This window comes from Vulpes lagopus, chromosome 4 (genome assembly GCF_018345385.1).
Source record: "Vulpes lagopus strain Blue_001 chromosome 4, ASM1834538v1, whole genome shotgun sequence".
Taxonomy (NCBI): domain Eukaryota; kingdom Metazoa; phylum Chordata; class Mammalia; order Carnivora; family Canidae; genus Vulpes; species Vulpes lagopus.
Genome location: NC_054827.1, coordinates 118,211,472 through 118,232,595, shown reverse-complemented (window position 1 = coordinate 118,232,595; position 21,124 = coordinate 118,211,472). Strand labels below are relative to the sequence as shown.

Genomic DNA, 21,124 nt, shown 5'->3' with positions numbered 1-21,124 from the left:
AGAGCAGAAATCAATGAAATTGAGACGAAAAAGACAATAGAAAAAATGGATGAAACGGATTCTTTGAAAAGACAAATAAAATGGATAAAATGTTAACTAGACTCAGTAAGAAAAAAAGAAAGAAATCTCAAATAAAATCATGAATGAAAGAGGGGAAGTTACAACTGATACTGAAAAAATACAAGGGATCATAAAAGACTACTATGAACAATTATACACCAACAAATAGGGCAATTTAGAAAAACTGGATAAATTCCTAGAAACATATAATCTTCTAAGACTGAATGATGAAGAAATAGAAAATCTGAATGGGCCAATTATAGTAAGGATACTGGATCAGTAATCAAAAACCTCCAAACACACAAATGTCCAGGACCAGACAGCTTCACTGGTGAATGCTACTAGGCATTCAAAGAAGATTTAATACCTATCCAAATGGAAAGATTGAATACCACACCTTGGAAGATATGAATGCTTCCAAACACAGTTTTCCAGGTCAATGTTACTCTGATACCAAAAGCAGACAAGGACACCACAAAAAAGAGAAATTACAGGCCTGATAAACATATATACAAAAATCCTAGACAAAGCATTAGCAAACAATCAACAACACATTAAAAAGGCTCATAGACCACGATTGAATGGGATTTATTCCAGGAATCCAAGGATGGTTCAATATCCACAAATCAATCAGTATGATACATCACATTAACAAAATGAAAAATAAAAATGATATGATCATCTCAGTAGATGTATAAAAGCACTTGACAACATTCAACATCCATTTATGTTAAAAAACTCTCAACAAATTAGGGCTAGAGGGAACATACCTCCATATAATAAAGATCATATATGAAAACCCACAGCCAACATCACACACAATAGTGAAAACTGAAAGCTTCCCTCTAAGCTCAGGAACAAGACAAGGATGTCCAGTCTCACCACTTTTATTCAACACGGTACTGAAAATCTTTGACACAGCAATCAGGGAAGAAAAATAAATAAAAGGCATCCAAACTGGTGAGAAGTAAAATCTTTACTAGTTGCATATGACATGCTACTGTATAACAGAAATCCAAAGACACCACCAAAAAGTTGTTAGAACAGATATAAGAATTCAGGAAAGTTGCAGGACACAAAATTAATAAATAAAAATCTGTTGCATTTCTATACACCAACAATGAAGCAGCAGAAAGAGAAATCAAGGAATTAGTTCCATTTATAAGTGCATTAAAAACATGAAAATAGGGATCCCTGGGTGGCGCAGCGGTTTGGCGCCTGCCTTTGGCCCAGGGCGCGATCCTGGAGACCCGGGATCGAATCCCACATCGGGCTCCCGGCGCATGGAGCCTGCTTCTCCCTCTGCCTGTGTCTCTGCCTCTCTCTTTCTCTCTGTATGACTATCATAAATAACTAAAATTAAAAAAAATTAAAAAAAAACATGAAAATACCTAGGAATAAACAACTGAAGAGGTGAAGGACTTGTATTCTGAAAACTATAAATAAACACTGATGAAAGAAATTGAAGATGGCACAAAGAAAAGGAAAAGTTCCATGGTCATCGATAGGAATTTAATACAGTTAAAATGTCCATACTACCCAAAGCAATCTATAGATTCAACATGATTCCTCTTGAAATCTCAATGGCATTTTTCACAGAAAAGGAATAATCCTAAAATTTGTATGGAACCACAAAAGATCACAAATAGCTAAAGCAATCTTCAGAAAGAAGAACAAAGCTGGAGGCATCCTGCTTCCTGATTTCAAACTATATTACAAACCTGTAGTAATCAAAACAATATGATATTGGCAAAAAAGCTGATGCACAGGTCAATGGAACAAAACAGAGAGCCTAGAAATAAACTCATGTGTGTATGGTCAATTAATATACAACAAGGAGGCAAGAATACACAATGGGGAAAAGACATCTCTTCAACAAATCATGTTGGGAAAACTGGACAGCCTCATGCAGAATGAAACTGGACCACTTTCATCACCATACACAAAAATTAACTCAAAATAGATTAAAGATTTCAATGAAAGACCAGAAGCCATAAAAATCCTAGAAGAAATAGTCATTAAGCTCCTGACATCACTCTTGGTGATGTTCTGACTCCAAAGGCAATGACAGTAAAACAAAAAATAAATAAATGGAACTGTCACATTAAAAAGCTTCTGTAACAGCAAAGAAAACCACTGACGAAATAAAAAGCCAACCTACTGAATGGGAGAAGAGATCTGCCAATCATAGATCTGATGGAGGGCTAATATCAAAAATATGTAAAGAGCTCATGTAACTCAGTATCAAGAAAACAATCCAATTAAAAAATGGGCAGAGGCCTGGAACAGACATTTTTTCTGAAGGCGACACAGAGATGGGCAATAGACATATGCAAACATAGTCAACATCACTCATCACCAGGGAAATGCAAATCAAACCCACGATGAGATCCCACCTCACACCTGTCAGAATGGCAGAGATCAGTAACACAAGAAACAAGGGGTGCTGGTGAGGATGTGGAGAAAGGGGAATCGTCTTACACTGTTGGTGGGAATGCAAACTGGTGCAGCCACTCTGGAAAACAGTGTGGAGGTTCCTCAAGAAATTAAAAATAGAACTACCCGATGACCCAGCAATTCCACTTCTGAGTATTTATCTAGAGGAAACAAAATCACTCATTCAAAAAACTATCTGCACCCCCGTGTTCATGGCAGCATCATGTACAACAGCCAAGGCTTAGGACCAGTCTTGGTGTCCATCAAAGGATAGATGGATAAAGACATGGAATCTAAACAAAACCAATGAACAAACCAAACCAAAGCAATCTCAGAGAAGAGGAGGACAGATTGGTTGTTGCCAGAGGTGTGTGTGTGTGTGTGTGTGTGTGTGCGGGGTGTGAGCAAAATGGGAGAAGAGGGTCAAGAGGTAGAAGCTTTCAGTCATAAGAAGAGTAAGTCACAGGACGTAATGCACAGCATGGTGACCCGTCAGCTGTATTGCACTGCTGAGTGTCAGCTGTATTGCACTGCATGGCACCTCACGCCCTGTGGTGACGGTGATCGCCACAAGGCTTGTGGTAGTCACTGTATTTGCAGCGTATATGCACAAAGGGGTCACGTGAGGAGTCCCCTCTTTTCACAATCGCTGTGGGAGTCAGATAATCTAATGCTGGTGCCCAGCAGCAACCAAGCATCCAACACGTGGTTGCTATAATTTTAATTTATTAATATATTTATAGCCTCATTGCCCTTGGCAAGCTTGGCTGGATAGGACAACCGAGCCTAATTCCAAACAGAGGTGACTTCCCAGCAGGTGCGTGCGCTGTGGGCTTGCAGTGAGAATGGGGTTACTGTCCAGGCTCTGAGTCCTTTCAGAGCTACTGAGTGTCCAACCTGGCCAGTGGGTGGGTGACTGGTGGCTGCAGGGGAGGACCAGGGGCGCTTGGGCTCTCCTCCCCTCCTTTGCTGACGGCCCACCCGTGCGGGGCTGCCATCCCCCACACACCCTGTGTGCACTGGGCTGTGTCTGGCTGGTGTGCTCTCCCTGGGTCTGTCTCTGCCTCCCTAGTATCCACCCTCCCAGACCCCTGTCCCGTGCCTCTCAGCTCCTTCCACAGAGTAGATGAGGTTCCTAGCCAGGCCTGCTGCACAGGCTCCAGAAGCAGCCCCACAGATCTCCCCTTCTCGGTCTGCTCCTCCTGCTCAGGCCACAGCCTGTCACACAGGCTGCACCCAGGTCAGGGGCTCCCCGTCTCCCTCCTCCTGCCCCAGAAGTCTGGACATGTGCTCTGCACCTGACGTGCTCCCTCCACCCCCCAAAGCTCCTTCCTGGCTGGTCAGGCATGTCTGGGACAGGCTTTCTGGATCCTGCAGCAGGAGGGTCTGTGATGAGGGCACAGGCTGGGGGCACAAGGGGCCCCTGGCCTTTCTTCCAGGTCCCAGGTTTCAGGGCGTGTGGGTGAGCCAGCCTGGCTCCCTGGAGTCCTCTGATGCCACAGAGACCCGAATGTCCTATCCTCAGCAACTGCCTGAGAAGCTCCCATGGCTGGTGGTTGAGATGGGAGTTGGAGCATTTCTGGGGTTCTGGATAAATGTTGTCATACCAGTCTTCCCCAGGGAGGAGCAGTGACCCCAGATGCCACCAGAGTCCTTGAGATGGTCCCACGGTCTCCGATGGTGTCGGTTCAGAGCTCAGACAGATCTCAGGTCACCCCTGGTGGCTGAGCCAGACCAGGGTCTTCCTGAGTGACAAGGCTGTATGGAGGCAAGAGACAGGCCCCTGCAGAGGTACAGATAGACCCCGTGGACCTACTGGAGTCATGGAGCCACTGTGACGACATCCCGGGCACTCCCAGAGTGATGTGTGACCAAGCAGAACTACCTGAAGCTTCTCAGGGTCCATAGGACACAACCAGAACTACACACAGGCCTCCACATGATCATGGGACAGGGCTGGAGTCACACCTGCCCCCATGATGTGACCACGTGGTCCCACGGGGTGGATCCCTCTATAGAACAGCAGTACTGTCCTGGAGTCAGCCGTGGGGACACCTCACACCTGCAGACCCTCCCTGGGGTTTTGGGTGAGATCAGGACTCACATACTACAGGATATGGGACACATCAAGGGTACAGGGTAAACTCAGATCTGGAGCTTCCTCTGGGAGTCCACGTTTCCGCCCGGACTCTTCACGGGTCTCCCAAGAACTGCTGGAACAGACCCAGATGTGCCATGGAAGCGGAATCCACCAGTGGGCCACCCCTGGCTTTGTTAGAAAAGCAAGGCTCAGGGAAGGAGCCCTGGAGCCTCACCAGGGCAGAAGAAGGGCCGGGCACTGCCCCAGGGCCTCCGCGGACATCCAGGACAGACCAGACCATTCCTCCATCTGAAATAAGGGGTGTGTGCCTTGACCTGGGGCACCCCCAGGAGTCCTTCGACGGATCCCGATGCATGACGAGCATCAAGGCCAGACCCATCCAACAGGTCCAGAATTCTTGCAGGGCCTTGGCAGGTGCACACTTCTGCCAGCGGGTCCCCACCGTGGCTGCCCGCCCCACACCCTCCCAGAGAGCAGCCCTGGAGCAGCTGTGGGCACATACCCCAGGGTCAGGGCCAGACACACGTCTTCTGGGTGGGGCCCGTTAATTACCACTGCGACTACTCCGAGAGTCCTCACTTCTGCCTAAGCTGCTGTGAATGAGCTCCTTCCTTTCCGCTGAATGATTTCCAACCAAGAAATACCCCTGTAGCTTGGCTCTGTGCCTCAGCCCGGGCATGGAGCAGCCTTCATTTGCTGAACGGGTGACTGAACGCATTTGTCACCGTGGCGCTGGAGCCCGGCTTATTAATTCATAACCAGCAAAGCCACAGAGTAGGGGACACTGACTTTGCTTCTCAGGCTCGGGCAGTGGAGTGGGCTGGGAGAGGTGGGACCTGGCTTCTCCCGAGTGAAGTCTAAGACTCCTCAGGGAGACCCAGAGGCCCGTGGCATCATCAAGGCTCTGAGCAGTCCTGCAACAAAGGACCTTTCCTGGGACTTGTTCCGCCATGGAATCCTTTTTGTTTTCACGTTCTAAAAGATCAATCTGTATTCTGTGAAACCAGTGTTCTGGGGTGTCCACCTTGGGACTCTCGGGTTGGGGCACGCACCAAGGCTTGGAGTCACCAGATCTTGGTTCAAATGTATTATTATTTGGCCTTGGGGGCTTCAGCGCATCTCCTCTGTGGATCTGCTTTCTCCTTCACAAAGCGGGCAGGGCGTTGCCACCTCACAGGCTTGTTTAAAACAATCTGTTTTAAACATGGCTTAAAAGAGCTCATGGTTCATAAAAGTGCTCAGTAATGGGTTTTGAACCAATGAAATCCTCTGCAAGTCTAAGTGATGGGTCTCATCAACCATTGGTGGCAAATTACCAGGAAAAGCACACGTGTGTGCACTGACATGCGTGTACAAGCAGCCAGAATCCATGACTATGATCTTATTTGAAAATAGGGTCTTGGCCGACGTACTCGAGTTAAGATGAGCTGTGCTGGGTTAGGAAGGAGAGGCCCTGACAGAGGAGCATGAGGGCGCAGACACACGGGGAGAGAGCCCAGCGAAGAGGCAGGCAGAGGTGGAGAGATGTGTCTACGCATCACAGGACAGCAGGGGCTGCCAGACGCTACGAGAAGCTGGGAGAAGCCAGAAGACATGTTTCCCTGGACTTCAGATTCCTCGCCTCCAGAACTGGGAGAGAGTCCACCATGTTGTTTCAGACTAGGAAATGCACATCCTTGCCCCCAAAACCCATGGGCACGAGCACACATATGGGGCCCAAGGGGCTTGTGGGCCAAGGGGCTGAGGCTGCACTAGGGTTGGGGGTGTCTGTGAGCCAGCAGGGGCCGCCATCCAGGCATCACTTCAGCTCCCATGTCCCTCTCATTCCAGACACTCAACTGATCAGCTGGTTTTCTGCTCTCGTCATCAGAATCCATGCCTTCCCCCACCTCATGCCACCCTACTTCAAGGCTTCATGTCCTCCCACCTGGGTCACTAAGCTGGCCTCTCTGGCCCCAGCGTCCAGTCTCACCTGCCCCGATTTGCCCTGGTCGGCCAGAACCCAGACTCATCATCTGGGTCTCTGCTCCCTGCCTCCTCTAGCTGAGCAATGGAGGCACCACCCATGGTGGTCTCTGGGGCCTCGTCGCCTGCAGGCTCCTGGCTCCTCCCTCCTGGTCCTCCTTCGGGGCCTGGTCCCAGCTGGCCCTGTGCCTCTGCCAGCCCTCTCTGCCAGATGCTGCCTAGTATCCAGTCCAGAGGGGGCCATGCTGGAGAACCCGTTGGAGCTTCCACCATGTGTGTGCACACAAGTGTATGTGCACGTGTATGTATATGTGCATGCAAGCATGTGCACATGGACATACTCTGGCCGGCTCTCTACCTCTTCCACCCTCCCCTCAATAAGGGCCGTCATCCAGACTCCTTCTCAGGCCTTCCCAGACACCCAGGTCCCTTTATTCTTCCCCCAGACTCCTGGGGGAGGCCACCATGTCCTTTGGCCCCTGCAGGGAGAGGTCCCATCCAACGGGGGGCAGGCCACTCCAAGTGTGTCTCCCAACCTCTCTCAATGCCTCTGCAGCACAGCCTGTTCCTCACATGCTGGCTCCTCCAGCCCCGGCTGCATGGCCCTCATGTCAGGTACACAAGGCACTTGACCAGGTGGGCCAGTGGGAGGATTGACGTCCACAGCCCCTCCATGTGATGGAGGCTGATGTACTAGAGTTACGATAAGCTGTCCACAGTCCACAGTCCACCATGTGATGCTCCCTCCACATGGTGTTCCCACACCAATCCTAGAACCTGGCCAGCTGCCCCACCCCTAACACTCTAACCTCATCAACATGGCCCCACATGGGGCCTGGACCCCACTTGACGATCCTTCCCCTGCTCTGAGTGGCCTCACTCTGCCCAGGCTCTGCCTCAGAGTTCTAAAGCTGGAATCTTCTCAGGGCCTGGCTACTGCACTGGGCTCTGCTTTGTCCCCCAGCCGAGTGCCTGTCTCAGGCCCTTGTCCGACCGTCACCTCCTGGGGGGCCTGAGTCATGGGTCACTCTGGCCTGCCACCTGCTCAGGACCGAGCCCTGCTGCCAGAGAAACCTCAGTACCTGCTCACCTCTATGCCCTGCCTGCCCTGCCTGGAGCGGGGATGCCCCCCTCCTCCCCAGACTCAGCCTTGTATGAAGTAGCACAGCCCGTGGCCTGGGGCTCAGGTCAGTGTAGCCTCCCCATGCCTGCTGCTCAACACTGTCTCAAGTAAGTCACTGCAGCCTGAGTAGCCACGGCCACAGAGGTGACGTGTGGCTGCTCCTGCACAAATATCTGCCAGTCTGTCCCCACCCTTCTAGACGCCTGCTGACTGCGGGAACTCTCGTCCGGCTCCATGCGCTGTTTAGCCTCCATCAAAAACCCAGCAAGCAGCTGCTCCGGAGAAGGCCCGACTCTGCCACTGGGCACACAGGCCTTGGGGGCTGGCTTCAGGGGCTCCTGCCACACACGTGCCCTGTGTCCTCCACATCCCTTCTTGGTGGCACCTCCTTGAGGCCCCCAGGTGGGTGGAAGTGCCCCTGCCAGGACCCTTCAGGCCCTAGGCTTTTGTCTACAGCAGTGCTGAGCACCCTGTGCTGCCACGTTTACCACTGGGTGGTCTCCTTGCTGGATAGGGAGCTCCTCCAGGGCAGGCCCCTGCCTTCTGTGCCGTACTCCCATGGCCAAGCGGCATGGGCCTGGCTCCTGGGAGATACTGGCCACTCTGAAAGACAGGCACTGATGGAGCGTTAACGTGCTCAGAACGCTGCTTCTGCCTCTAGAATTCTGCTCCTCATTATTTCGGGGGAAACCCAGTGTGCTTCTCTGGTTGCCTGGCCAGGGATGACAGAGTCACTGAGCATAAGGAGAAGGGGAGGCCTGGCTCGGAGCTGCCCCTCCCATCATGAGCACACATGGCTTGGCTCAGTTTCTGTCTCCTGCCCTTATGCCCACCCTGAAGGCTCACTGCCCCTGCCCCCACTGCTTGTGTGTGTGAGCCATGTGTCACAGACAGGTCTGCATTTTGCAAAGACAGATCTGGCTGCACACAGGCAGCTGGACTGCAGGACACAGGGCATGCTGGGAGATTGTGGGGCCCCCAGGGCTCTGCTACCAGGCACAGGAGGGCCTGCTGCCTCAGGGCTAAACCCTGTCCACTGAGCTGTGGCCAGAGTGGGTCACTTCTGGGGGAGCTTCAGAGCCAGAAGGGCTCCGCTACACTCCCGCCCCTTGGCTGTGGTGACTGGCAAGTGTCAGGATGAATGTCCATCAGCTTGGTCCCCAGGGATGACAACACCAACTGCACAAGATATAAAGCACCAACAAGAAACACACCTTCACTGTGTTAACGTTACGGCAGCGTCACATGGCATGTCTTGACTAGTGCACATGGAGGTGGCCACCCCTGAGTCCAGGCGAGAGGTGATAGCCGCCAGGACTGCAGCTGGAAGGAGACAGGGACACAAGGGTGTGGGTCTGAGAGATTCAGGAGGTAAGGATGGGCTGGATGCTGGTGTGGCCGTTCTCCTTCAGGGACATGTTTGCTTGGATGTTTCCAGAAGCCCACAGGTCTTTCAGAGTTGCCACCCCATCTTAACGTCCAGGGTCATGGCTTGCTGTTGACTAGCTTCAAACCTGCCAGAGATGCCAGCGGCACTGGGCAGGAATCTGCTCATAAAGGTGAAAGCTGGAGCTGCACCAGCCACCATTTATTGGCAAGTCCCAACTGTGCTGTGCTTGGACTTTGCAAGTAGCACCTAGTTTAACACTTGGAATGGGGACCTGAGGGAGGCGGGAGGCTCTCTTATGGTCTCCACCTCACAGATGGGCCATCCAAGGCTCAAGGAGCCCGAGGACCTTCCCCAGAGGGGACAGAGCCAGGATCCAAAGCCAGTCCGTGTGGCCTGAAACCTACAGCTCCCAGCAAACCTGCTTCGCTGCTGGAGATGGGTAACTCACTCCTCAGTGAGCAGGCTTCCTGCCTGCAGGGCTGCGTGTTCCTCTTGAAGAGCAGGGTGGGCAGTGGGGGTATCAAAGGCATGACAGGTGCCCTCACACAGGTGTCCCCTCTCCCCCCAGGTCCATGCTGCACCAATGCTCCTGCACAATCAGGGGGCTGAGCCCCGTTTTCAGCTGCGAGCACATGGCACTGGCTCCAGCCCCCACGGATTCTGGGGAAGCTGGACTGTGGGGTGTGGACGCCTGTCCTGGTTGGTTTTCCCTTAAGGCTCATGGCATTAGAGCTGCAAGCCTCCTACCCAAGCAGAAACCAAAGCTCCTCCAGGGAAGTCACCAGAGCAGCAGGGACAGATTTTCAGTTGCCACTAATTCTGTTTTTCTTGGCAGAGGCTGGCAAACTCAAACCGCCCCCAGTGCTTTCTGGTGGAGGGGCTCAGGTCCTGCCTGGCGGTGTACTCTGTCACCTGGAGCAAGTTCCTTGTCAGCTCTGGGCCTTAGTTTTGTGGTTTCAAAAATCGGGTAATGGTGACAACCACTGAGGGCCTCAGGGAGGACTGGGAAGTGGTCGGCATGCAGCAGGTGCTCTGTGAACTGTATCTACTGGAGCTCGGCTACAGGACGGTGCATCTAATCTGCGCTCATGCCACAGGGGAGCCAAAGGCCCTTTAGCTCTGCCGTTTGTAAAGGTCAAGCTTCTGAAAGCATCAGGAAGGACGAAATCTCACGTGGAGCCCTGGTATGCATAGTAGCCAATGGGGGGCTGCAGCCCTCAGGCAGCCCCAGGCCACCCTGGACCCTGATGGGGGCCACCACGGCTCTCCCATGGCAGGGAAGCCATAGGCTGGGGCCCTCTCATCTGGTCCACGGCCTCTGTGCACACAGGAGTTGCAAACCCTGCTTCCTCAGCAGATGCTCTGCATGTCCAGTGTGTCCTCTGCCTGACCAGGGGCCTGTGTTTCTGTGAGGAGCAGCCTCAGCGCTCCTGGGGAGGGACGACAGCCTCCTCTGGCCTTGGGTACCTCAGACTTGACCTCCCGAGCTGGACCCTCCACTGTCCGCCGCCCCCCAAGCCTGCCCTCCCATCTCTCTTGGTGGGCAGCACGGAGTCTGCTGTGCATGGAGGCAGAGGCTCAGATGTCAGGTTCCATCCTGCTCCGCTGGGTGGCAGGTCCCAGGGTGATACCTGAGTGTCTCCTCGTAAAGTCTCCACCGTCAAGACCTTATCCCTTCATCCATCAGGGCATCGACACCTTTCACCAATCATTAGCTACAACAGCTCCATCGTCTTCAGCTCTGCTGGCCCTGTCTCTCCTGCACCCGAAATTCATGGTTGTCAAAGAATGTAACACGGTGTGGATGCAGGAGAGCCCCAGTTCGTTGCTAAGGCCTAAGGAGGTGGGTTTTATACTTGGTCACTAAAGTGCATGGGGTGGGAGATCATGTCAGGTGGAGGGAGCAGGTACCAAGGCCCTGGGGTAGGAAAGAAGAGGCCTGTGGAGGGTGAGGAGGAGCATAATGGGGAAGGTGGGGTAGGGCCCACAGGTCATCCAGGGCACAGGTCATCCAGGGCACACGGCACATTTTCAGAGGCTCTGTGCAGTGCCTGGGACGGTCAATCTGGTGGGGGCTGTGTGGAGGGAAGATGGGAGCATAGGAGGGGAGGACGCTGAGCAGCCAAACTGGGCGCCTTGAGCTTCAGAGCCCAGGTTGGGGAGGGGAGGGAGAATGCTCAGCACTTGGCCAAAGCTACAGGAGTGCCTAGGGATGGCTCCCCACCCACCCCCTGAGCTCTTTGACGACAAACCTTAAGCTTTATTTTCCTCTGTAGCCACAGGACCTAGCACAGGTCTGGCACCGAGAGTCTGCTGCACAAATAAACAGCAGTGAGCTCTTCCTGCAGCCTGAGTGTGCATGGTCTGGTGCTACCCCTCACTCCCTTCCCCAGGCAGACAGGTGGGCACTGACCTGGTATTTCCTTGTCCTAATTAACGTATCATTACTGAGCCTCTTCAACCTTGTTTCAGCTCCAGAAAAGTCTGGGAGATGTAACAGACGCCCTGCACAGTTAACCCCAGGGCCTCACACCTGCAGGGGCTGTGTCTGATCCACCGCCATGGGACTTCTCCTTAGGCATGAGCCTCCGCAGTCTGAGTCCCCCGGCGACGAGTCTGAGGGGTGTTGCTTTGGCACAACCTTATCCCCCCTATGTGCAAGTCTGCGTTTTTCTGATTGGCTGAGAAGCAGAATGTGCTAGAGCCACGGGAGGTGTGCTTTGTGAGGATGAGAATGCGTAGCTGCCAACTGAGACAGCCAGAGAAAGAGTCTCATTTCAGCCACTGCCTCACTGGGTGCACCCCTGGCATCCTCAGCTGTAAGGGGGCACGCTCCTAGCCTCAGAGCTGTTGCTGGTCTGAACGCCCCAGACCAACCAGTAACAAATGCTGTGAAGAGGACCAGGAGCGGGCTTCATCTGTCTCCAGGGAAGGCACCCCCTGGGTGCACAGTCAGTTCGATGGGGCCCCCACTTCTGGGGCCTCTGCCCACATCGGCACTGAGGTTTGGTGGGAAGGATCCGTCTGTGCCCCTCCTGTCCCCAGGTAACCAGGAGGAGCCCAGGGTCCACAGTTTGACCCTCTCTGGTTGGGGCTGGGGTGAGGACGGTGCTGGGTTGGCCTGCTCAGGTTCCCCAGTGAAAAGCTGAGGCTGGAAGCCTTCTTTCAGGGGGATCAGAACAAAGGTGTGGAAAGTCTGTGTAGGGCACTCAACGCCGAAGCAGGGTCAGGAGTATCGAGGGCCAATCTGTAGGGAAGTAGAACCCCAACCCTAAGTCCAGGGCACTAGAGCCTTTGGTGCGTGGGCTGCAGGACCAGGAGCAAGTAGGGTGCAGGTGTCCTGCAGCCACCACTGGGCATGGAAGCATGGCTGGGCCAGTCTGGAGCCCCTGTCATCCCACCCCGGGGCTCCAGGACACTGGGGCCATACCATGGGCCATCAGACCCACATGCAAACCCCCAGATGATAGGACACCAGGGCGGCACGTGAAGATGTGCCTGGGGCCAAGGCCTGTCAGTCCTCAGCATCTAAAGTATGGAACTAACCTATGATCCACCAAGTTCAGCTCAACAAGCACTCCCTGCACACCTACTGTGCGCTCTGTCCTGGACTCATTCCAATCCCTGGAGGGCGTAACCTGCCCAACACCTTTCCAGGTGGAAGCTGCCTACCTAGACCCAGACAAAATGACATCCCGCTAAAAGCAGGTCTTCACCAGATACCAGCTGGTCCAGTCAACCCACCAGCATCTCTGAGGCCTCCTGACGACGGCAGTCTGCCACATGCCCAGCAGATTTGCGATCCGGGCTTCCTGTGGGGCCCAGATGCAGGGCAGAGCCAGTGACAGTATGGCTTGGCACCAGGCTCTGTCGCCAGGGCCGTGAGGGTGCCGTGGGGCCCCCAACCCAACGAGAGATATGGGGCAGCTGCTGGGACTCTCGGTTTTACTGTGGGATGAAGTACACAAACATTACAAATTCTTGGAGACATGCACAGGCCTGAGAAGCGGGATGTGCATTTCCATGTGAGCCAAACGCCTGCTCTGGGGCCAAATGGAAGGAACATCCACATAAGTGCACGAGACGAGGCACAGCTCTCTAAGGAACACAGCCCCTGAGAGGGGGAGCACCAGACCGCACCTACTCCTCGCAGCCTGTACTCATGCCACAAGGCTCTCTGGTGAGCACATCTGGGCACCCCTGACTGGCAGTGTCCTGGGGAGGCAGCTCTGAGCATCCGTGCTTATCTTCACTCCTGCCCCTTCCCAAATCTGCTGCTAGTGCAGTTCCACACCGGAGCCAACACCGACCTGAAATCAACATAGGATCTCCTCTTTGGGGATTCTTGGAGGCTGGGTGAATTCTAGGTGTGCTTCTGCCCCTGACTTACTCTGTGCTGATGGGCAACCCCCTTCCCCTCTCTGGTCTTCCGTCTATCTGTCTGTGAAATAGGAAGGACAAACTGTATGGTCTCCCTGAGGTTCCTTTCAGCCCTAACGTTTTTGTCTGGCCTCTGTCCCATGCCCACATGGGCACTGCAGATCAGCTACAGCTTCTCTACATCCTGTGAAAAGGTGCTGGGAACTTACTCTTACATACGTTACCTAACTGAGCTCCAGAAACCTCAGGAAGGCAGGTGTTGTTATCCCATTTTTCTGGATTACAACACAGAGGCTCAGAGCAGTGAGGGTGTTCTCTGAGCTCCCAGGGCCAGGAAGTAAGCATGCTGAGATTCGGCCTCAGGCCTGTCTCTGGCTTTGGAGGGGCTGAGAACAGACGCTGTGAGGCCCACAGCAACTGTCTCCTCCATCCTGCTCTCTCTGCCTGCCGGGCACTCGGCGCTGGGCTCTGGAGCTGGGGAATGAGGGGTGGAGGTGAGCTCCAGTGGGGGCCCAGGCTGTGGGCCACTGGAAGGTACAGGTGTTCTTGGGCTGGCAAGGGTTGGTGACGTTCTGGAAGGCTGGCCAGAGCAGGTCACCAAGGGCTGGAGCAGTGTCTCTGGCCCAGCCTGGGTCTGGTTCTCTGGGGTGAGTGCTTGAGGCCCCATGGAGTGGAAGAGCTGCCTTCTCCTGGCTCTGCTCGGTGGTCTGGGGGCTTCTCCCTTGCCCTGTGGCCTGCTGTCCCCAGAGGTCCACCCCCAAATACTCCAGTCCCCAGAGATCATCCTCCAACACCCACCAGACAGGGGCAGGGACGCAAGAGCTGTACTGCAGATGCCAAGCGCAGACCTGTCTTGTCAGTTAGGTGGGCAACTTCCAGCCAGGCTTTCAGTTTGTCTGCTTCCATCACCACCAGTCTGTACCCAGCAGGGGCTCGGAGGTCCCAGCTGCCTTTCTGAAACCTGAGGCGGCGGGGCAGTCGCCAGGTGAGACAGTGTGGGCCTCAGCATCCTCCTCCAGGCAATAACCAGCTGGTCCCCCCTCCCATCTCAGGTCCTTTCCAGCGATGATATTTTTGGATCCAATATCTCTGACTTTACCTGCCCAGAGGCCTGGAGACTGACCAGATGCCTTTGGAGAGCACATGGATCTTAAACATTGCTCTCTCCCTCCGTTCCAGAGGCGCAACCCCCCCCCCCCCCCGCCCCCATCTAGGCCGGGCCCTGAGCCCTGCAGCTCCAGAAGCGGGAGGGCAGCGCGTTGGCCTGACTGCGGCGGTGGCGGAGGCTCGGGGGAGGGGGAGGAGGGCGGTGCGCGCCTGTCCCGCGGCCTCCGCAGCAGCCCCGGCCCCGGGCTCGCCGCGCCAGAGGGGCCCCGGAACAGCGGGGGCTGGGGCTGGGGGCTGCGGCTCTGGCCTGGGGCGGGCCGGGGGACTAGCGCCGCGCCGCCGCTCCGAGGCACCCAGCTGACCCCTGCGGCCCCGCCACCCCCAAGGTGGCAGAGCTAGCGCGCGTCCTCTTCCCTGCCAGCGGCGCGGGGGGCCGGCGCTTCTGTCTCGCCCTCCCAGGGCCGGGAGCAGGCGAGCGGGGCTGTCGGGGGCGAGGGACCCGCGGGTGGCAGTGGGGGTGGCTGGACGTGGGTCCGCCTTCACGGTGTGGGTCCGGCCCTCTGGACCATCTCCGCCCGCACCCCACGGCTCTCAACACCTCCGCGCCTCGGCCCCTGCGTCCCCGCCTCCCACGGAGCTCGCTGGGTGAAGGGCAGCCGTGGCCCGCGCCACCTCCCTGCCCGCAGTCGCTGCCCCTGCCCACCGCGGGGTCGCGGCCCGCCCGGGCCCAGCCTCCCCCCACGCGCGACAGTGCAAGGACCAAAGTTGGGGCGTCCTCGGCCGGCGTAAGCCCCGGGGTGCCGAGGGCCACGGCCCGGGCGCCGGGAGGTCAGACGCGGCGCCGGCCTCACCTGTTTCTCCAGCGGCTCCTTGGCCGAGAGCGCAGGCTTGGGGGAGGGCGCGCGGTCGCAGACGCAGCCCTCCAGCAGGTAGAGCCCCGAGGGCCGCGAGCTCGAGTCGCTCTCGAAGTAGAAGAGCAGGTTCTGCAGCAGCGCGAACCACTTGGTTTGCCATTTTGTGTTGTCCGAACTCCGCTTGCTCAGGTAGCCTTTGCGCGTGCCGTCCTTGCGCGCCAGCAGCCCCAGGGACGCGACGTGGCCATCGTTCAGCCGGATCCCCTTCTGCATGGTGCTCGGAGGCCAGCCCGACCCCAGGCGCTTACATCTTCTCCGCGCGGCCCCCCGCGGTCCCCTGTCCGCGCGCGCGGCGCGCTGCCTCTCCCCGGCTTTCGCTCCCGGCCACTCCTGCTCGCTCTCCCCTCCCCCCGGGAGCTCCACTCCGGGAGCCGGCGCCGAGCTGTACCGTTCCCCGCCGGAACCGCTTCTCCGCTCCTCCGCGCCCCGGGGCCCCGGAGGTGCCGCCCGACCCTCCCCCGGCGCGCGGGCGAGGGGCAGGCGGAGTCATGTGACGCGGATCCCTCGAAGAGCCCGTTTCAGCAGCGCGGACAGAGACACGCACGCAGCCCGCCGCGGCGCAGAGCGGCGCGCAGCCCGCACCTTGGCGCCACCTCCCCTCCCCGGATGCGCACACGCACACGCACACACACGAGCCCTGCGCCTCTCCGCCGGCCTCTCCGGCTCTCCTTCGGGTGCTAAAACCAGATGGGATCAACGTTGGCTGAAGCCCGTGGCACCCAGAGGCTCGCCATCCTGGGAGCCGGCGTCTTTGCGCCCCACCGCGGCGCACTCTCCGCCTGGGGTCAAGTCCCACTTGTCATTTCCTCTTCCAGAGGCCCCCTCCTGGCACTTTATGCTCCTGATCCGAAGTGGATGGAGGAGGGTGGCTGGGGAAATGGATCTGAAAGAGCTTTGGTTCGATGCTTTGCGCAATCGGCCGGGTCACATTTGTGTCAGCATCCAGTCGCACTCCCAGCGGCTTCCCCAGCGACCTGAGGACAGCGCAGGGGGGAGACGGGGGAGGGGGTAGGTGAGTGCTTATTTCATTTCATTTTATTTTGAGTGTTGCCATAATTACAGGCGCCACCCCCAGCGCCCTGAGGTCTGGCTGGCGAGCCGCTGCCGGGAGTTCTCTGCAAATACCCCCCAAAGCCTCAAGGCGGGCTTCAAACGCAGGCGCCGGGGACCATGGGAGCCTTCAAATAGCTGCTCTGGCGCAATGATACCTTAATGATAGATTTTCCGTTCTTATTTTTAGCTCGCGTTCGCCTACACAGTTACACGGCATTTATCCGAGCACGTCACAGCGCCCGCATGCTGCACCGGGAGGGCGCGCGGGCCTCGGGGCGAGCCGGGCGCTGGAGCGGGGCGCGCGCGCCGCCGGCTGCCGCAGAGGGCAGCGGTCTCCCCGGACCCCGCGCGGCGCCCGGCCCGGCCCGGCCCGTTTGCAGCGGCCCAGGGCTGCCGCTCAGCGCTGGAGAGGGAGGGAGCGAGGAAGGAAGGAAGGAAAGAAGGAAGGACACCATCTCTCAGCAGCCAACCTGCGGGCACCCCTCCCCCGATGCGCGCGCGCACACGCTGGAATACACGCTCACACACGCACGCGAGCACACACACACGCACACACACACCCTGGGCTGGCGCGAGAGAAGGGCATCAGGGCGCCCCGGGTCGGCCTGCGGAGTGCGCGGAGAGGAGGCACCCGCGATGGAGGAGCACTCGGAGCTGCCCTGGTGCCGGGCACTGTGGCTGTGGCGCAGGACTGCGCTCCTCCGCTCCTCCGGGGGAGCGCGTGGGGAGGGGCTGTGCTAACCTTAATCTGCCGGCCCAATGCCCACGCTCCGGGCGCGGGGACTCTAGAAGGAACCAGCAAAGCTGATTTTTCTTCGCGAATGATGAAAACAAAGTGGGAGGATGGCTAAGCCTCCTGGGTCAGTCCAGGCTGTCCCCAGAGGGTCCCTACCCTGGACCACCTTTATTCTCTTTCGCCCTCTTTATGGAAGCAGAGTTCCCAGGAGTGAGGTTCTTCATCTAAACTCTCCCAGTAGGCAGAGGGCTTCAGAGGCCAGGAACACTGCAGGGCGGGGGCTCTCTTGTGAGTGCTTGAGGTCACTGAAGTCATTGCACCCCAAAACAACCATGTGCACTAGGCTAGCCCTACCCCCACCAGCCCCATTGCACAAGTGGGGGAATGAGGCCCGCAGGGGTCAGTGGGCCTCATCAGAAGTGGCAGAGGTGGGGTTAGAACTGGGTGGTGTGTCCCAAGGGTCCATGTACAGCTCGGTGGGTGGTCCTTGAATTGCAGGGGAGGGGTGGCTTTTCTCCTAAATGGGGGCAGGATCTCTCCCGTGCTTCAGAGCCCAGGTTGGGCCGCATGGCCGATGCTGCAAGAGAAACCCATGGTACCTGAATTCTGAACGTGGACTGCAGCTTGGAATCACCGGGGGATGTTTGACCAGCACCCACCACAAGTGGGTTATATATTTTCATGGGTGATTTTAATGTGCAGCAGAGCTGGGGAACCACCAGAATATGGCAGAACCAGTGATCCTGTCTTATGCACGTGAATCACCAGGGGTCTGGTTAGGGTGCAGAGTCTCCTTGCCGGCAGGGTCTGAAAGTGTATTTGAACAAGCTCCCTGGTGCCGTGACCCTGCTGCACTGCAGACCAGCTCGGGAGGATCCAGGGCACTCAGGAGGTAGGAGGAGATGAGATGCCTGCCTGCCTTCCTTCCTTCCTTCCTTCCTTCCTTCCTTCCTTCCTTCCTTCCTTATTCATTTGCACACACCTGCCCCACCAGTGTTCATTGGGCCCCTAGTCTATACCAGGCCTTGGGCTGGGCATACAGTCTCTGCCTTTGGAGTGTAGACCAGCACAAGTGCGCCTTTCCACAGGGTGCTTAGTGTAGCAGGAGGAAAATCATTTCCCCTGCATCTGGGGAACAGGTGTCTGTAGATAAGGAAACGAGGAGAATTAAGGAGTATTTTGGTGGGTTTGATTGCAGCACTTAGAAATGGCTAGTATATGACAGGGACATTGCCTAGGCCCAAGTCCTACGAAGTCCTCTCAGGGGGATTACCACTGGGCTTTGTACAGCTCAGTGTGGGTGTTGGTTGAGATAGGGGGTCTGTGGGTCTGACTTGCCCTTAGGGCTGGTATGTGAGGACCTCTGGGGGAGAGTGTGAGTCACCTGCTGTGTGTGTGGAAGCCTCTGAGCGGTGCCGTGTGCACATGGGAGAATATGTGTGCTGTCGGGGGTAGGTGTAATGTTCAGAGAAATTTTGCTCTTTGGGCACTATAGTAAAAAAACGTATAACTTCCACGTCAGCTAACAAATGAAAAATTAAGTATGTGGAGTCAGAAGTGTTTTTGGAAATGGAGGTTGCCCAGGAGAGTTTGCTGCTTCAGTGCTAGGCTCAGCGGGTCAACTCCTGTCACCCACCCACACCCCAGTATGCAGACACCAGGGGTTTGCACCGTGACGTCCCAGCTGGTGAAAATAGCTGTATATTCTCTCTGATGATAAATATAATAAGGCTTTCTGTAAAAAATTAGCATAGTATAGAAAATAAAAGCATAACTTCTTATATATATGTATATTTATATATAATTTTTTTCTATCGCATCTTATTTACTTTTTTTGATGCCAATCTATTTACGAAAATGGGCTGCTTGCAACACAGGCTATTTGAAATCTTGCTCTGGCACCCTTCACTTGGCGCTGCAGGGGTGGGGGGCATGTCTTCATATTACCGTGAATTTGATGAATAGATTCTTCATGATTGGGCATTTAGGTTGTTTCCAATTCATAGTTTTTGGAAATAATTCTACACTTAATATCTTTGTGTATACACTTCCCTCCCTTGGGCTGAATTCCTGACAGTGGCATTTCTGGGTTAAGCAGCGTGCATGTGACACATGGGTACATATTATACTAGATTTTCAGAGATGTCTTGTACTCTGTGCATGGCTGTCATGGGGGACGAGCCGCCCACTTCACCCACCTGTCGCTTCTGGATATCCAGAGTCTCCACCTCTTGAGAGGTGCCCGTTTTGAAAGAGCAAAATGATGCACTTCTTTTATTGCTTGTGAGGATAGACATTTTTAAATGTTTATGATCATTTGCGTTCCTTCCTTTGTGACTTTCTTGTCAGCACCTTTTATCAGATGTGTTAATATGTTTCTTTTAGATTTGTCTAAAAATGCTTCCAAATGAGGGATATTCGCCATTAACCATCATGCATGTTGTGAATAATTTCCGCATTCTGTTACTTGTCTTTAATCCTGCATGTATCTACTATGCGTATATACCATGTCTGCCTTTATATGGGTTGAAAGAACGTTTACAACTTGAATTGTAGACAAATCTTTCCTTATGGCTTCTGACTTTGGACTCGCCAACTCGCCCCCCCCCCCCCCCCCCCCCCCCGTCTGGCAGCTCCTTCAAGATTGAAACATCTTTGCCCATTCTTTCTTCTCTGTTTTTATACTTTCATTTTTTCCACTCATAATTTTAATTTGCAGTTTATTTTTGAGAGTGAGGCTGGGATCTGGTTCATTATTAATTTTTCCCAATTTTTCAAATATCTGGTAACTTATCCAAAAGAATAATCCAAATTTTACCACTGATGTGAGGTAGCATCTTCATCTTCATCATACACCAAGTTCTTGTCTATACTTTGGACCATTTCAGATGCTTCTTTTTTGTCCTGCTGTTTATCTGTCTGCCTGTCTGATTCCAGTGACACATGATGTTTCTTTCTTTCTTTCTTTCTTTCTTTCTTTCTTTCTTTCTTTCTTTCTTTCTTTCTTTCTTTCCTTCCTTCCTTCCTTTACATATATATATATATTTTAATTAGAGTTCAATTTGCCAACAGATAGCATAACACCCAGTGTTATGCACCCTTCAGGTGCCCCCCTTAGTGCCCGTCACCCAGTCATCCCCATCCACCACCCACCTCCCCTTCCACCACCCCTAGCTCGTTTCCCAGAGTTAGGAGTCTCTCATGTTCTGTCTCCCTTTCTGATATTTCCCACTCATTTTTTCTCCTTTCCCCTTTATTCTCTTTCACTGTTTTTTATATTCCCCAAATGAATGAGACCATATAATGTTTGTCCTTCTCCATGATTTTATTTCTAACTGGTTTAATATCCATTTTGAGTGTGGGTATGAGTAGTGTTCCTAAATATCTTTTGCATTTATTTTTCAAGATTAATTCATTACATGTCAATTATATCTGAATAAACAAAGATTAATTAACTCATTACTCATTTTCTCAAGTTCCAGAAAAGTCTGAGATTTTTCTTGGAATTGTATTGAAAATATTTATTAATTAGGAAGAACCAATACTTCTACAATATTTTGTCTTCTTATTCAAGGAAAGAGTGCATCACTCCAATTTTTGTCTTCTCAATTTTTTTCTGATTGAATTGTATACATTTTTTTTATACTTCTTCACTTCTTATTTATTTCTGGGTATTACATTTTGTCATTTCTAATAAAAATATTTTTTAATTTTTTAAAAATTAGACATTATTAGTATATAAGAAAACTATTACTATTTTTATATTTTTATTTTGTAAGCCACTACTAACCTGAATTATTTTTGTTTTTAAAAATTTACATGTTTGGCCGGAGGCCACAGTGGGACCCGTGCTGGAACC

At 54.1% G+C, this 21,124-nt stretch overlaps 1 protein-coding gene across 2 annotated transcripts in view; it reads right to left on the bottom strand.

Annotated features, from left to right (window-relative positions):
• RASGRF1 (Ras protein specific guanine nucleotide releasing factor 1) overlaps window positions 1–16,033 on the bottom strand; it is a 93,324-nt gene extending 77,291 nt beyond the window's left edge. The window contains exon 1 of one of the 2 annotated variants that reach the window (XM_041751359.1): window positions 15,414–16,033. In XM_041751359.1, the coding sequence (XP_041607293.1) occupies window positions 15,414–15,689 (276 nt within the window). In that variant the 5' untranslated portion in view covers window positions 15,690–16,033. The remainder of the gene's footprint in view (window positions 1–15,413) is intronic. The other variant, XM_041751360.1, reaches the window with a different exon arrangement.
• Between the last annotated feature and the right edge of the window lie 5,091 nt (window positions 16,034–21,124).